Source organism: Boleophthalmus pectinirostris, unplaced genomic scaffold (genome assembly GCF_026225935.1).
Source record: "Boleophthalmus pectinirostris isolate CB_2022bp ecotype Guang Dong unplaced genomic scaffold, ASM2622593v1 HiC_scaffold_17, whole genome shotgun sequence".
NCBI classification, from domain to species: Eukaryota; Metazoa; Chordata; class Actinopteri; order Gobiiformes; family Gobiidae; genus Boleophthalmus; species Boleophthalmus pectinirostris.
In genome coordinates, this window is record NW_026571115.1 from 8,735,722 (window position 1) to 8,753,412 (window position 17,691).

Sequence of the window (17,691 nt, forward strand, 5' to 3'; positions counted from 1 at the left end):
CGGTTGAACTGGGGAACGGACAAAAGTAAACAGGTAAGAGTCAAAAACATTCAAAATGCTCAAAAATACAAAAAGCCTGAGTAGTTCACCACTTGGTTGACAGAACGATCTGGCACTGGAGAGCAGGTCAGCAGGTCTTTTATTGCCGGAGATGATTACTGGAGGATCAGGAGTGGAGCTCAGCAGGTGAGTGATTGGGGTCCGCCCAGGAAAAACCAAATAAGTAAGGAGAGAAGGAGCAGGGAAGGGAGAGGTAGGAGGGGCAGGATGAAACCCTCACACATAATTACACAATACAAGGGAAAGTCCCACTAAAAAGAAGAAGTGTACATTTCTTGTTTGTAATAAGGCTCAAGTGTAAAAGGAGTCACCATTTCACACTGAGAGCATATTCACCACAGACATGATACAGACTGTAGTCCTGTTGTTGCTGATCAGTTGTGCAGTGAGTGGGGCCCAGGACAATCCGAATGGGGCCAAACCTGCTCAGTGCTGTGATGGCTCCATGTTTATGACTGTGGGAGCTCTGACAGAGAAAGTGGCAAATCTCATGGACAAAATGACACAAGTGGAAACTAAACTGGACAACACTGAGAGAGAGCTCACTGAACTGAAGAGCATCATTCATGGTAAGTATTCTAACAATACAGACTGATTCGTTAATCATGCTCATGTGGTGTAATAAGTCATGTTTTGTTGTTTCAGGTACTCCCAAAGTGGCCTTTTCAGCAACTCTATATGAAACTGGTTCTGGAGACACTGGACCGTTTACCATTGCCGCTCCTCTGAAGTACAAGAAAGTATTTTCCAACTTTGGCAACAACTACAATCCAGCTACAGGTACATAAGAGCAATAGAAAATGATGCTGCTGCTATTGATATAGGTGTTCTGTAAAAGTAGCCAGGTCACAATACTTTAAAAATTGGATAAAGTTAAATAATTTATCTTTAATTAAGTGTCACCAAATAGCCTTGCTGTAAATTTTCTAACTTTTTTTTTTTTTAATTCTTAGGCATTTTCACTGCAACCATCAAAGGCATGTACTTCTTTCGCTTCTCAATGTTCAACAACCTAAAGTCTCCTCCTAGTTCAGTTGTGAGCCTGATGAAAAATGGAGAGCGTGTGGTGTCTGTGTGGGACACTGCCGGATCAGATATTAATGACATGGGCAGTAATGCAGCAGTTCTCCCACTAGAGGCTGGAGACACTGTGTATGTGGAGCTGGCAGCTAACAGAGTTGTCTATGATGACGGAATGAACTACAACACCTTCACTGGGTTCCTTCTGTTCACTAATGTTTAACTATTTAAGTTTCTTTCATTCATATTTTATCATGACATAATAGCTCAATCTGTACGTTTTCCATGAATATCAGTTTTTTCATGTGACAACCAACTAAATGACACTGAATTTGTTTACAAACATGACCAAATATTAATAGACCCCATGGCATGGAAACTACTGTCTGTATCTTGTATCTTTCAATAAAGCATCCTAAAAGACTTGGTTATGTCTCTGTGTATGGGTGGATTTGCTATTACTTTCACATCTGTCATTCTTTTTATTAGCTATTTACTAAAATTTGACCATTCACCTGATTATAACAGCACCAGGGACGTCACTAGACCCTTTTTGATGGGGTTTGTGCCAGTCTGGACACAATTAATAGATTAATTCTAATTGTGTTAATTAGGCAGAGAGAGAAAGTCATTTGAAGAGAAATGATTCCAAAGTGTTTTGCTCAACTGTTAGTTTGCTGCTTAAAATTGTCAATGGTGGGAAATTAAATCACAAACTAAAAATAAATAATATTGAGTTGATTGATCCCCAATACTCTAGCAAGAATGTATTTTATAGACTTAGACAAACTTAACTGGTCCACAAGGGACTTTCGGCTCTTTTATGTGATCTGAATCTTCTGGGTGTGTTAACATCAAAGAGCCATTTAAAAGACTCAAATATGACAGACGCTAATGTGAAAACTCATTTTTATCTACACATTATCTACATCTTATTTATTCAGAAAAAAACAGAACTTAAAATGAAGCAGAGAAAAAAACTAATTTTATTTAAGAAACAAAACGGATAAGTCACAATATTTTGCTGAGGTACAGGCCAGGTCTGAGGTATTTGTGTGTAAAAATGTGACCTGGAAATCCTGGGGGGAAAAAAATTATAATAAAATGACTATTTACAAGTAATAAAATAAATTAATCTGTGATCCATAAATAAATGTGATACCAAACGTGTAGGTCAACATATGTGCACTAGGGAAAAGCAGCCTCTTGTGCAGGTATTATTGTCAAGATGGTTTCTTTAAAGATTTTGTTGGATTGTTTCTGTAAAGTGCAGCAGCTCTGGACTCGAAAGCAGTGATCATCTCTTTGGCAACTTCTTCCAAAAATGCTCCGGCCAGACGAGAGTGGAGCAGAGATTTGAACTCAAAGGAGACCTGACAAATGAAAAATACAAATGTTAGAATAGCACATTATAGTAAACAACTGCTTAAAAGTTCATATATTCAGTGTTGGGAAGGTGACTTTTAAAATGTATTCCCCTACAGATTACAGATTACACACCCCAGAATGTAGTTAGTAACAGAATCCATTAAATTACTGAAGGTGAGTAATGTAATCTAAATACTCTGGATTACTTGATTTGCTGTAGAGAAGCAAAGATGAGGATATCGTAATATAAGATGTTTTATCTGCTAAAAGAAAATGAAAAGCCCAGACTTTACTTAACAGTATTAAAAAATATTATTGATAGACCTGGTTTAGACCTGGTTTAGACCTGGTTTAGACCTGGTTTAGATTTAGTTTAGAACTGGTTTAGATCTAGTTTAGAACTGGTTTAGATCTAGTTTAGAACTGGTTTAGATCTAGTTTAGACCTAGTTTAGTTTAAGGCAATGCGTGAAATTAAAGAGAAAAAAAAAACAAAAACGGAGGATATAGCCCAAAATGTGAAAACAGGAAAATATCGCCGTGTAATCGATTTATTTCAACAAAGTAACTGTAATCCAATTACCACTCATTGAAACAGTAACTGTAACCGAATACAGTTACTCATAATTTGTACTCTGATTACGTAACTCCAGTACAAGTAATCTGTTACTCTCCAACACTGCCCATATTACACTATTTTACACTATGTTTTATATTATTGTTGTCATGTCATCACAAGGTGGAACAGAGCCTTTTGAGCAGTGGAGATGTAAACAGACTAATAATAAAAGGGCTACTCAAACATGTGTGAATGAAACAAAACACAACTCTAGGCACGTTTTTGATGAGATAACAACATTACAACATGTCTTAAAGCTCAGAAGAGTCAGTTTTGTTAATATAGAACCTTTAATGAGATTGTGATTGTGATCTTATTGCCCTAATTTAATTTAGTCCAGGTTTAGTCCCATTATTGATCTGGTAAGTGTATGCAAGAATTAACAGGCTAAAAAAGGACTATATAACATTTTAATTTAAACATTCAGAAATATAAAAGCACCAAGTTTGTAAGTAGAACAGTAGCCTTTCAGATTTTGCTCAGGGAAAACTTTTATCTACAATATTTAAAAAGACATTCCTGGGACGCTCAACACGTCTAGATGTCTGGCTGCATTTAAGAGTGAGAAATTCCTGTTGCATTTACACTCTTTGACCAGTAGGTGTCACCATTTTACATTACTCAAGGCTTAAAGGTGCACTGTGTAACTTTTTAGTTGGGGGTCTGTCATTTGCTTGTTTTTGCTATGGCTATGTTATTGCTCTTCCTGGAATGTTCCACAGTATGACATTAAACAGCTCTACCTTACATTTATTCAATTACAGGTGGTTTTATATAACTAGAAAAACAGGCATTCTGATGGTGAGCAGGGCTGCCTCTCCACAGATCTGACCTGTAACTTAGCCTGGTTTGGTCTCCATGAAGATAGAAAAGTTTAACACCATACTGTGAAACATTCCAGATAAAGCACTAATAGAATTTGATGGACCTTGCACCAGAAAACTTACACAATGCACTTTTAAATCATGCACTTTATTTAATAAGGTTGATTCTTTGTAAACTCAAAAGTTAACTACTTAAAATTTGGGATGCACCAATCAAGTTTTTTCAGTTCTTAGGCAGATTCTGATACTATAACTTTACAGATAACAGATATAAATGAAGAGACTGAAAATAAAATACAATTAATTAACAGCAATTATTTCCTTAAAACTTTATAACATGGTAGAAAGCTTTAAAAATCTTGCATTAATATCCCATCTTTAATCCTCTGAGATACTGCCGGGAGCTGTCTAAACTTAAAATTGCATACATTTTTAGTTTCTACTCAGATATTTTCTCTGTCTCGTTAACTCGCAAGAAACAAAGGATTCAAGGTGTATTGTGTAACTTTTTTGATGGAGGGTCTGTGAAGTGCTTTTTTTCGGGGGAGATGTTATTAGATTGTCTGGAATGCTTCACAGTATGGTATTAAATCTTTTAACCATCATGGAGACCAAACCAGACCAAGTTACAGGTTAGATCTGCGGAGAGGCGACCCTGTTACACAGTCAGAATGCCTGATTTCAAGGTATTTCTGAGCTATAAAATCCCCTATAATTGAATAAATCTGACCTGTAACCAGTGTCACGTGCCTGTCTCCATGGAGCTGGATTACGCTTAATGCCATACTGTGAGGCATATTCCAGCAGAAAAGTTACCCAGTACGGCTTTAAGTGTAATTGTCTTCAGTTTCCAGTAATTTACATATTTCAAATGCAAGTTAATTTTTTTTGTATTTTAAATATTACTTACAAAGAACTCAACGTTGCAGGAGTTTGGGGTAGGACCAGGGGAAAAACTCCAGAGAGTCTCCAGATGGCGGAAGAGTGACCCGTCTCTGCACACAGCCTGTTTGGAGAATAAACAAAAAAGTCCATTCAAGGCCACCAAGAGGAAAGGTAAACATTGCCCATCAAAAGCTCCAATCTTTGCCACAAGAGCAAGTCGTGTTAAGAACGAGATTAGTTGTGTGATACAAGTTTTAAAAGTAGGACTCAAAGTGCACATTTCAAACAAGGAGCAATAAAAGGTGCACTGTGTAACTTTCCGGGGGGAGGGTCTGCCACGTGCTTGTCTCTGTGATGATGTTAGTGCTTTGTCTGGAATTTTCCAAAGTACAGCATTAAATGAACCTAGCTTGCATTCATTCAATTAATTATTATTTTCTGTTTTTAATGCTCAAAAATCCCTTGAAACACATGCACTCTTACTATGAGTGGGGTCACCTCTCCATAGATCTGCCCTGTAACTTTGCTTGGTAACGTTACGTCATTTTGGGGCGTTACGTCATTTTGGGGCATTAAAGGTTGTATGGAGGATTTTTTGTTTGTTTCAAATTGTCAATGAAAGTTTAAAATACCATTACAGAGACACAGCAGCCTTGTAATTATGATGACCAAAAAAAAAAAAAGAATGAAAATCTATCAACTGTGGACGTGTTGAGGCCAGATAAACATCAGCCAATAGAAAACGAGGCTGCCTCATTTTCTATTGGCTGTTAGGTTGTCAATCAAACTCCCTACGTTTCTAAGGTAACTATGCAGCGGTTCTTAGAGGCTTTTTCTAATTGTGGCTCTCTCGCAGTTCGCATAAAGTTTGTTGCGACGTCGGACGAGAATCCATGACCAGTTCGCCGTAAAAGAAAGTCGGTTTTTGAGGTCGCTGAAAGAAGAAGAGAAGGAGAAAAGGAGCGAAGACAAACTGAGGTGATTCTTGGAGATTCCTTTCAGTGATTGTGCGACTGAAGCAGACGAAGGGTCTAAAAACTGAGGTGTCGGTCTCCAAATTATTTCTAGAGGGAACTGTGGAGGAGGAAGGTGGTGTCACGCATGCACTACATTTGAAAAAGGACTGTCGCTGGATTTCTCTTTCCTTAAAAAAATCCTCTATACAACCTTTAACTTCGCTTGGTGGCATTGCGTGGTTTTGTGAGTTAACTTTGCTCGGTGGCGTTACGATGTTTGGGGGGCGTTACGATGTTTGGGGGGGGTGGCCAAGTCTAATACCATACCACATTATTGAGCGAACCCTTTACCAGAAAAGTTACACAATGCACCTTTATCATAACAACATTTGAGAGAAGACTGAAATATGAACTCATAAACTGATAATACAAGAACCCCATGTATTTAAGAACATGTTTGTATAAGTCTAAACTACAGGTAGAAGTTGTTGCATTAAATATTTTCTTTTGTAAATTTTCTTTTCCACAACACGCTTACCAAAATTATTTACTATTAATTTCTCTGTCGTATTTTTGAATTTTGAAAAAAAAACTGATTATTTTGGAAGAGGAGTTCTTACCCGGACTTGGTGGTTTGGGATGTAGGTGAGCTCGGAGATGTAGCGTTCAAGGACTGGTGGGAATCCGACCATCAGCTCCGCAAGGACCTGTCCGTTTCTGGTCTTTGCAGTCCGGGACTTCTTACACCAGGGGACGAAATGGCTGTACTCATCAACGTTGGCCACGATGTTGTAAATCTGCTCCGGAGTGTACCTGGAAAAAAAGAAGAAATTTTAAGTTGTTGTTAGTAAACCCATAGACATAGAACTGGGCCACTCAGCAACATGGCTAGTCCCAGAACATTTGGGAACACTGGAGCTAGTCCCTTGTACTTTTTTCAACAGCCATTAGCCACATTAGCCTGTAAAAATCACAAATTATGAATGATGAAGAGAGTGTCGGCTAAAACTAACCATAGACTGTATAAAGAAGTGGACAAAGAGAATGTGACACCGTCCATAGCATCTGACTCCAGTCAAATGAAGCTCATCGAGGCTCGCAGTTATAGGGGCAAACAATAGGACTTTATTTACGGACAAAAATACTGAAAGAAAAACACCGGGATCATGTAGAGTGGGTTAATACGAACATTTTAAGACCAAAACGACGAGGCTCACAGCAGCAGTTACAGATAGAACGGTGCCTATTTTTCATTGAAGTAAATTGTAACCGAAGTCGATGGAGCCGGAAGCACCCCCATGAACACTTTCTATTTGGAACGAGGTGACTAGAGGGTCAGCTATGTCCATTTATATATACAGTCTATGGTACTAACCCACTGACCACATTTAGGTGAGGACAGAGGCTTGTTTAAAGTCATTGCTGAGTGTGTTAACATTTTACTTTAGACAGCAATTAGTGTGTAAATGTGGTTAACCAACTTTCAGATGAGATGTGTACACTTGTGTTCCTCTAGGAAACACCCAGTGACCTCAAATGCCTCTCTTCAAAGTTTACATTTTAAACTTGTTCAGAAAAAAAATACAAAAAAGACTGAAATGTTAACTGACAATGTAATACCAAAATCACTTGTTTGTACAGATAAACTACAGTGTTAGCACTTTTTAACCACAAAAACACAAGATATTTTGTTGCTTGCAAAGAAAATTATGGTTGCAATTTTGATTTGATTGTGATGAATCATGTTTGGGGTAACTCAACCCAAAAAGATGCACCACGCAACTTTTCTGCTCCTATTTACCATGGAAATGTTGCTTTGTCTAAAATGTTCCACACTATAGACTGAACCCATCTATTACAAGGGAGACATGCAGGTTACAGCACTACGCGATATTACAATTCAGATCTGTGGAGAGTCGCCCCTATTCACAGAAGGTATTGTCGTATTTTTTAGCAATAGAAACATCCATAATGAAGTGAATAATAAATAAACCATAGATAGATATGTTAATGTCATACCATGGACCCACCAGAAAAGTTACACAGTGTACCTTTAACTGGACCTAAACCAAGAATATTGTGTTTCTCTGGTTATAATGGAGGAACTTACCCAAATGTCCTGCACTCAGAGTACTCCATCCTTCGTGGACAGATGGCTGCGGCCAGGTTAATAAAGCTCCGTCTGGATCTGACTGTGGAAGTGAGAGGGACCAGAGCTTGAGCCGTCCTCCTGTCCATCAACGCACAACAAGAACCAATGGGTCTGTAAACAAAAAACAATATATCATCAATACATGCTCATAAAGTATAGGTTGCCCACTGTTGAAGATCGTTTGTTTCATCAGATTTTGAGTTTTAAAAGCTTTTGAATTTCTCACTTTGAGTTATTCGCACTCTGAATCTCACATTATAATTTTCAGCGCATATACTTTCAAGCAAAGTAAAGACTTTTTAATGCAATTTTAACATACAAAATACCAAATTCTTTATGTTATCATACCAGATTAAGCTCAAAATGACACTAAAACTGATCAAGAATGTTGTCTTGTTAATGAGATTGTTTGCAGTATTGATAGTTGCTCAAATAATTATCTAGCTTCGATAGTGATTTTAGTGTTGAGTAATATATACATTTCTATATTTTTGACATGAGATGATGCAACCCGCACGCGTCCATGGAGATGTTGCCTGGAATATTCCACAGCATGACATTAAACTGATCTATTTCCATGGAGACAAGCCAGTGTCCATATTGACAAGAAATCTTAGTCTTTTGATGATGATTTATTCAAATAATTATTCTTTTTTGTCTTTTTAATTTTTGTCATTTTAGCAGAGAAAGTTAAACCCAAGAGAAGCAGAAGGGGTCAAGTTACAAGTCAGATCTGTGGAGAGGGATGAAAGTATAATAATAAAGATTGGTAATACTCACACACAACACATCTGTATACTTGTAGGTGTTGTGTCTTGTCAAAGCAAGTAAAAGCAGGATTTTTGACCCCCACCCTCCAGTAAAAATGTGGTCACTCTATCCCCTAAACCACTGGTTTAAAGATTATAGTGATTGAATAGGGACTTTATTGTTTCCACAGGGACCCTTCCCCAAATCTAGAGCCAGGATCTGAGTCAGGACTGGCTGAAGGATCTGCTGACTGGTTGGGTTTCAGGCTGATGGGTGTAACCAAGGAAACAATGATAAACACAAACACAGATTTCCTTAGTTGACATAAGAGGAGCTGGCAAAATCTTCCATTTTTCAGGTCTGCAGTGTTTATTTCCTCAAGGATATGCATTTGTTTTACTTAGTATGTTCCCAAGTGTGGCTTTAAAAGTCCTATGTTACACAAAATTAACTCATGTGAGCTTTAATCCATGTTAGAAAGTGGTTACCTCATCAAAAACATACCTGGAGTTGTGTTTTGTTTCATTCACACGTGTTTAAGTAACCCAAAACTCAAAATGCTCTCTTCCACCTTCTGATAGTTTTCAAGTTAACAGCTACCTTTTACCGTTTGTTCAGAAATGGGCAATTCCAGGGCTGAAATGATCCCAATAATTCTAGTGAAGAGGGATGGCTTTTTAAAACACAGTGGAGCACTTCCTGTATTACCACATGACATCACAAGAACGAAGAAGAACTCAGTCTAAATATGCAGGATTTGCACCTTAAACATGTGTGAATGAAATAAAACACAACTCCTGGTATGTTCATGATGAGGAAACAACATTATAACAGATCAGAAAATGCTGTAATATGGGACCTTTAACTGCACAAAAATATATTTAAAAACCTGCATGGAGTCACCTCTCGACAGATCTGACCTGTTACTTTGCACCGTAGCTTCATTTAAGTTAATTGTCTCTATGGAGATAAAGTAGATATGCTTTAATGGCCGATTTTAGTAGCCAGGCTGGCGCCACCTAGTGTATTCGCTCAATTTGATTTCTCTCCAGTGACTACTAGGTCAAGAATCAGAATACACTAGATGGTTTGCAAGAACCCCGGAAGTGCGAGTCCGGGCACCAGCCAATCAGCGAAGAGCCGTACATTCTGTGTTGGCAACGATTCCCGAGATCGAGGATTTAAAGCTGGAACAAAGAGAATGTTTGGTGAATTTTATCAAGGGGAAAGATGTTATTGTCCTTCTTCCTACGGGATCTGGGAAGAGCTTAATATACCAGTTAGCCTCGCTAGCGGCGCATTACGTCACGACCAAATAGCAGCGATTGGTTAAATAAAAATGTACCCGCCTACCGGTGAGCGAATGAATCTTAATGCTGAGAGGTCAGGCAGTTTCCACGAAGTGAAACCAGCTGATGAATCAGATTATGACTTTAGTACTTTCGAGGCAAATCTAAAAAATCTCCATGGCGACAAACTGACCCTGGTTGACTCTATACAAGAACAGTTACGTTGTGCATCTTTGCATCAAGTATTAGGGTAATTAAGTGATCTGATTATCGATGTAGAGAGACACTGAAGACCCCTGCATTGTTGCTTGGGTAAATAGAATTAGCAGGCCATTCATCCCGCTGTGAATCCCTGTACACATGTTAATTTCGCTTAGTTTCTGTGAAAAATGACGCTCAGCTGTCTCCGGCCTATAGTCCTGCTTCAACCGGTTATACTAGTATGCGCTCCGCTCCCAGGACGCAACAAGTCCTCCAGAAGTCCCCGAGAAGTTGAAAGTAAAAAAAGACAAAAAGAAAGAAAGAAATATTCCTTCAGAAGTCCCCAAGAAGTTGAAAGTAAGGGGGAAAACGGACCTAATCAGGAAATAAGGGCTATACTTCTGCCAGGAACGTTTTGAAGGTCTTTTTTGGTTCAGTTGTGGTCCATCCTTCCTCAAGTGAAGTTTCAATGATTCATTAATAATTTGATTTATTGTAGCGTATTTCTCAAGTGAAAATCTAGCCTCCTATTACAAGCAAAATTACGATATAGAGTAAACTACTATCCAACTGAGTATGCGTAATGAAAAGGGTCTACACAGGAGAATTATCTAAAGTTATATAGGTCTGTTTTCAGTTTTAACATTCAGTCCAGTTTTAACAAAGTACTACAGATATTTTTACACCACTGAGATCTTAAAAAGTTACATTTTTAACTAGCCACTGTTTTAATGTCACAGTAATGCGCCTAGACACTGCGCGTTTCCGAGAATGGACAGAAAAAGTAACTAACCGTAATAGCGTTCTCCTCGGATGTCCGTGCGCCAGTTTGGATAGATAAGTTTCCGGACATTTCAGCAGTCTCTTCAAAAGTCTCGGGTTTGCTCTCATGGTCATAGCGGAGAGAAAGAAGCACCTTTTTTGCGTTTTTTCCCGCAGAGAAAGTCGATCGTATTCGTCTTAAATGCGCCGTTGTCGGCTGCGTAAAACTACTCTTCGGAGAAAGACACGAGTTTAAAAGAAAACGAGGAATCTTTCGGTGAGCCAATCAGGAAGCAGTGATGTAAAAGGGAGGCGTCGCTGACCAATCAGAGCATAGATAGCAGAGAGGGTGGTAGTAGTAGTAGTAGAGGTAATAGTAGTAGAAATTTCCACTTTAGGCTATTCACACGGACTTGCGTCATGATTTCCCACAGTGACGGAAATGTTTGGTGTCTAGACTCATTTTCACAATGTCCTCTTATTTTGAAACTTGAAATTGCCAGTCTACCAAATAGAACTGGCAATGAGAAATGAGGATAAGATATAATAAAAAAAAGAATAATAATTTAAAGGTGCACTGTGTAACTTTTCAGATGCAAGGTCTGCCACATGGTCTCTATGGAGATATTGTTCCATAGCATGGCATAAAAACATTAAACGTATATTGTATTAGAGCACGACCGATATATGGGCACCTGGAGACATATCGGCTATCGGCCGATATGCTTGCTGATATGGGCCGATATTTCACGTGGGCATGTTATACCTCGTTATAAAGCTTAGACTCTCTACATTATGTTCATTTAATCCAATTTACAGACAGATAAATGTCCTAATATGTGGCTCCGCATCAGTATTTATCTGCTGTGTAATTTGTCTGTATCCGTACTGTCCCTAAACACACCACCAGAGTGACGTCACTTCACTCGCGTGTGTTTGTTTACACCCGCAGACGTGCGCAACATTGAGAAAAAAAAAGGACATTTATTAGTGCAGACTTGTGATGTGAGGAGGAGCCTGTGTGAGCGACTTTGAAGCTAGTTTAGGTTTTGTTAGCGGTTAGCTGCTGTAGCTCCCGCACATAAACAGGCTGTTTTCTATTGGTCTATTGTAAAGTGACTACATTGGCCGTATATTTCTTACTGGACCTGCATTGATATGTAAATGAGCTGTGAATAGACGTGTGAATGATCCACATTTATGCATATAATTAACTACCGCGGTGCGCAGCATTTATGGTTAAAGGCTAATAGCGATAGTTTACTAGCTAGGAGTTATGGGTCGGTCGCGATCGAAGCAACGGGAGCCTGCTTCTTATTGGGAGCCGTGTTTTCTCTTTTTCTCACTTTTTCTCTTCATGCCGCATGTAGACCCATAGTTTGACAGCAGCAGCGTCTGAAAATGAAACTTTCAGAAATCTGCGTGTGCATAGGATACAAAAAAAGTGCATATTTGGCTGCAGTTCAGCATAAAATGAATAAACCAGGACTAATCTTGGGCTCGAGTGCAGGAGAGAGATAGAAATCGAGTCCCGACACTCAGTCCTGGTTCAGTTCTGGTTTAGTCCTGCTTGCAACAAAACAATCTCAAGAGTCGCTTGGGAGCCGAAAGAGCCAGCTGCTTTAGTGAGCCGAGCCAAAAGAGCCAGTTCTCCAAAAAAAAAAAACCTGAAATACCCATCACTAGTAGCTAGAATGTGATGCAAAAATGCCATTAGTCCAATCTACTGTAGGTAAATATGATGTAAAGTAAGAATGTAAAGTCAAAATAACAATAAATGTTGCCTAAATAAACCCAATTTAAAATCCACTAGAGCCAAACCTAAGTTTTTTAATCAATTCAAGATTTACAGTGAATTTTTACATCACTAAATATATCTGTGATTATATCGGCTATCGGCAGCTCCAACTCCCATTATATCGGTTTTATATCGGCCACAACAAAATCCATATCGGTCAGGCTCTATATTGTATATCTTTTACATTCATCAAGTGTTTTTTTTTTTTTTTTTTTTTTTTTGTGCTAAAAATGTGCATTCTTTCTGTGGGCTGGCTCTCTTCCACAGATCCATCTTGTAAATTGGCCTGGTGGTGTCAGTTGTCGTGAAGATAGATACGTTCAGCGCCATTTGTGGAACATTCTAGGCACAGCGATAGCAGCTCAGTGGAGACAGGGTGGTGTGCTACCCTCCCCCCCAAAAAATAGTGAACCTAGAGTCACAAAAACGCCTCTGTGTGTTTACTCTCTCTCACTTCTATGCTGTCTTAGCTGTAGTCTGTTGGACTAATCAGTAATTCTATTCTATTTTATTTCTACATGTACCTATACATTTATACTATATGACTTATTTGACAGTAGTTTCTTGATATTTTTGCTACATATTTTGAATTTATTATATTTTTGCTCTTTCTTATTATAATATATTGTGATGTGTGAGCTACTGTGTCCAAATAATTTCTGTGGGTCAATAAAGTCTAAGTAAGTCGAATAATAAAGTACTGTACTTAGGTTTAAAAAATGTAGGTATCTGTACTTTACTTAAGTACATTTTACAACTTTTTGCTTTATTTCACTACATCTGAGAGCAGGTATTTGCACTTTTGACTGCGCTACATTTTCGAAAAGGACTGTAAACAAATAAAACCACCAAGAAAAAAATATGAATTCAAATATTTCGGTTTATTCAAAATTCTTTATCAAAGTCAGTAAATTTGAAGGCTTATAAGATCACAAAAACTGTGCAAAATACTTCTACTTTTTACTCCTTAATGGTGCATTGTGTAACTTTTCAGGTGGAGGGTTCATCAAATGCTTTTCTCCATGGAGATGTTATTGCTTTGTCTGGAATGTTTCACAATATGGCATTACACCTTCCTGTAGTTAACCACCTATAATTGAATAAAAGTAAGGTAGAGCTGTTTAATGTCATATTATGGAACATTCCAGGCAGATCAATGACGTAGCCATAGAAACAAGAAGGTGACAGACCCCCAACCTCAAAGTTACTTAGTGTACCTTTAAGTACATTTTTTAAACAGGCCTAATACCCCCGCTCCTGCTCAGGCCCTGACTTGAACCAGGAAGTATGAGCACATAAGTCCTGGTTTCAGGTGTGTCTCTTTAAACTTTAAACTTTTTAGACTTTAAAGCAGTTCTGTTCGTGCACAAGTCTCTCCACTCTCACACTCTCCAATGTTCCAGAGTATGACATTTAACAGCTCTACCTCACATTTATTCAATTACAGGTAGTTTTATAGCTCAAAAGTGACTAGAATAAGGCATTTTGACTGTGCATGGGGTCACCTCTCCACAGATCTGACTTGTAACTTGCTCTGGTTTGGTATCCACGAACATAGAAAGGTTTAATGCCATACTGTGAAACATTTCAGACAAAGCAATGATGTCACCATGGAGGAAAGCATTTGACGGACCCTCCACCATAAAAGTTACACAATGCACTGTTAATGTCTTTCTTATTCTGTAAAGCATATTGAATTATTTTCTGTACAGATTGTGCTTTACAAACTTGCCTTGCCTAATACTATTTTAACATATAATATTGATGTACTTGTTTCAAAAATATGTCCTAATCTTATCTGATCAATAGTGTGATCCTTTAAGACCTGTAGCACCTGATTGTTTATTGAAGTTTCAAACCACATGTGACCACAGAAGGCGCCGCTTATTATCACTGAATTCATTAAACTGTTCTCACCTTCTTGTGTCATAAGCAAAAACTGACCCAATTTCCAGTATAATCTCTGATTTTGTTAGTTTTGCTCATGCCAACAACACCACCTTGAAAATTAACATAGCGTCCTTCTGTCCTCTCATCATTTGTGGTGATGCAACTTTAAAAACCTTTAAAGGGCCCATGTCACGCTATTTTCTGAAATATGTTATCATGTTGTTTCCTCATCACAAACAGTGTTTTATTTCACTCACACATGTTCAACACACAAACCCTGCATGTTTAGGCTGTTTTCTTCTTTCAAACGGAAAACACTCTGTTCCACCTTGTGATGTCATGTGGTAATACAAGAAGTGCTCCACTGTGTTTTTAAACTCCACTTCACTTGAATCATTTGGATGATTTTAGCTCTGGAATTGCTAACCTCTTCTAAACTAAAGATAAAAGGAACTGTTAACTTGAAAACTACCACTTCATGACATCACAAGGTGGAGCATTTTGAGCTTTGGAGATGCTTAAAAATAAAGGATTACTCAAACATGTGTGAGTGAAATGAAACACAACTCCGGGTCTGTTTTTCAGGAGGTAACAGTATTATAACAAGGTTTAAACGTGCATTGTGCAAATTTTCTGGTGGTGGGTCCGTCATTTTAGTCTGATTCATCAGTTGGTTTCACTTCATAGAAACCGACTGACCTCGCAGTGTTAGGATTAGTTTGCTCGACGGTAGGCGGGTGCTTTTTGCATTTAATCAGTTGCTGTTATTTGGCTGTGACTTATGTAATGTGCCGCTAACGCGGCTACCTGGCTTTTTAAGCTTTTCCCAAATCTCTTAGGAAGGACAATAATGTCTTTCCATGTCTTGATAAAATTCACCAAACATTCTCTTTGTTCCGGCTTTAAATCTTCAATCTCGGAATCGTTGACAACACAGAATGTATGACTCTTCTCTCATTGGCTGGTGCCCCTACTTGCACTTCCAGGGTTCTTGCAAACCATCTAGTGTATTCTGATTCCTGACCTAGTTACTGGAGAGAAATGAAATTGAGCGGAGGCACTAGGTGGTGCCAGTCTGACTATCATTATCTGCTTGCTTCTATGTATATGTCATTACTCTGCCTGGAATGTTCCACAGTACGACATTGGAGTAGGTACAAGAGCCTCCTTTCCGCACCACCATACTCACAGCTTTATCCACCAGGCTGTTAGGATGCTGAACATTCTCCTCTCTCTAACCAGCAGGCGGCCAGGAAGCTAGAAATCTGTGTCTCACTAAAGAAGAACTTTGGACTTTTCCTTTATTTAATTTAGAATTAACTGATTGAGAGTGAGACCATAATTTCATATTTAAATCTGACAATAAACATTTGAACTGAATAAATAAATCTACCTTATATTTTTTTCAATTACAGGTGGTTTTATAGTTAAAAAATACCAGGACAAACAGGCATTCTGACTGTGAGTGGGGGTCGCCTCTCCAAAGAACTGACCTGTAACTTGCTTTGCTTTGTAGATGCAGACACACTAATAATGCAGGCCTAGTCAAACATGTGTGAATGAAACAAAACACAACTCCAGGTGTGTTTTTGAGAAAGTAACAACATTCTACACAATAACAATGTTTTTTTTAAACACACATTATAGAGTTGGTCTCTTGTATTGTGTTAGCAGCTGCCTTTTTCACAAAGAAACTCAGATCATATTTCTTGGTGGATTTTATTCATTCTTGAAAAACTGTCATCTGAACCTTGCTTCAAAGATGTCCACAAGAAACGCAAGAACTGAATGAGCCTCTTGTTTTTACATTCTCCCATTACGTCCTCCATTATATTTTTTTATAAAGGTCCTTTATTACACAAAATAAACTCTTCTCTTCACTTCAAGTCATGTTATAATGTTGTTACCTCCTCAAAAACAGACCTGGAGTTGTGTTTTGTTTCATTCACACAAGTCTGAGTAACATCTCCAAAGCTCAAAATGCTCTGTCCCACCTTGTAGTGATAGTTTTGAAATGAACCTTTTACCTTTAGTTCAGTAGAGATTGTCAAAATTCCACTAGAATCCACTAGAAACGATTCTAGTGAAGGTGTACAAAGGTTTAAAAACACTGTGGTGTTGAACACTCTTATTAATGGGTGTGACCTTTGGGGCAGCTTTGTTGCTCTGGAAACATTTACAACTCAACTTCTTTTTGTGTTTTTTTCCAGACACATTGTTTAATTTTTAATCAGTCCCTTTGCTTATTGCTTCAGTAGTTCCTTTCATAATTTACCCAGTGTGAACATGAGTCATACAGCCCCTTTCAGTAATATTTTATTTAAAGACGAAACTTGATGCAACATTTTTCAAGTTAACAGTTCCTTTTACCTTTAGTTTAACAAAGATTTGCAATTCAAAGATCCAAAAATCCAAATGATTCTAGTGGAGGCGTATGGAGTTTAGAAACACAATGGAACACTTCCTCAAATACCACATGACGTCACAAGGTGGAAAAGAGTGTTTTCAGTTTGAGAGAAGAACCTAAATGTGCAGGATTTGTGTGTTAAATGTGGGAATGAAATAAAACACAACTCCAGGTCTGTTTTTGATGAGCAAACAACATTAGAACATTGATGGGAAAACAGTCATGTGGGCTCTTTAAATCTCGCTCTTATCTGGAGTGGTGTGGATTTTGGTCACTTACTATTATTAGCATCTTAAAGTCCAGATAAAGGGCTGAGACTAAAAAAGAATTGACGAGTGATTGATCAACTCCTGTGTAGAGTGAAGGGAGTCAATACTTAAGCCGTGATTACCTTAAAGTATTAACAGTCCAATCAATGTCAAAGTACCACTTCACAGTCTCGCAAAGACAACAGGGATTGAGTGGGGTCATGTGTTGTAGAAAAGGCTACAGTTCATTTCAGTTATATTTACTGCATAAGCATTTTTGATTAAAGCATGTTTTGACGTTTCCCGTTTCATAACCTGTTGTATGTGTTAAATATTCTACAACAATGTACTTTAATGTGCCCATATTACACTATTTTCATATCTATGTTATAATGTATCATCAAAAATAGGGAGTTGTGTTTTGTTTCATTTAACGCACAAACCCTGCTTCTTTTCTCATACT

General features: G+C 38.1%; 2 protein-coding genes across 2 annotated transcripts; one reads left to right on the top strand and one right to left on the bottom strand.

Moving 5' to 3' along the window:
- Positions 1 to 340: 340 nt before the first annotated feature.
- On the top strand, positions 341 to 1,504 carry LOC110159502 (complement C1q-like protein 2). The gene is made up of 3 exons (XM_020924060.2): positions 341 to 629; positions 706 to 840; positions 1,014 to 1,504. Exons 1-3 carry the CDS (start codon positions 404 to 406, stop codon positions 1,301 to 1,303), a joined length of 651 nt encoding a protein of 216 aa, XP_020779719.1. The 5' UTR covers positions 341 to 403; the 3' UTR covers positions 1,304 to 1,504.
- Positions 1,505 to 2,043: 539 nt separating this feature from the next.
- LOC110159503 (coenzyme Q-binding protein COQ10 homolog, mitochondrial-like) lies at positions 2,044 to 11,137 on the bottom strand. Its single transcript, XM_020924061.2, has 5 exons — positions 10,917 to 11,137; positions 7,842 to 7,994; positions 6,352 to 6,544; positions 4,801 to 4,896; positions 2,044 to 2,453 (listed from the first exon to the last, which is right to left on the bottom strand). The coding sequence occupies exons 1-5, from the start codon at positions 11,018 to 11,020 to the stop codon at positions 2,304 to 2,306; spliced, it is 696 nt and encodes a 231-aa protein (XP_020779720.1). The 5' UTR covers positions 11,021 to 11,137; the 3' UTR covers positions 2,044 to 2,303.
- Positions 11,138 to 17,691: the final 6,554 nt, after the last annotated feature.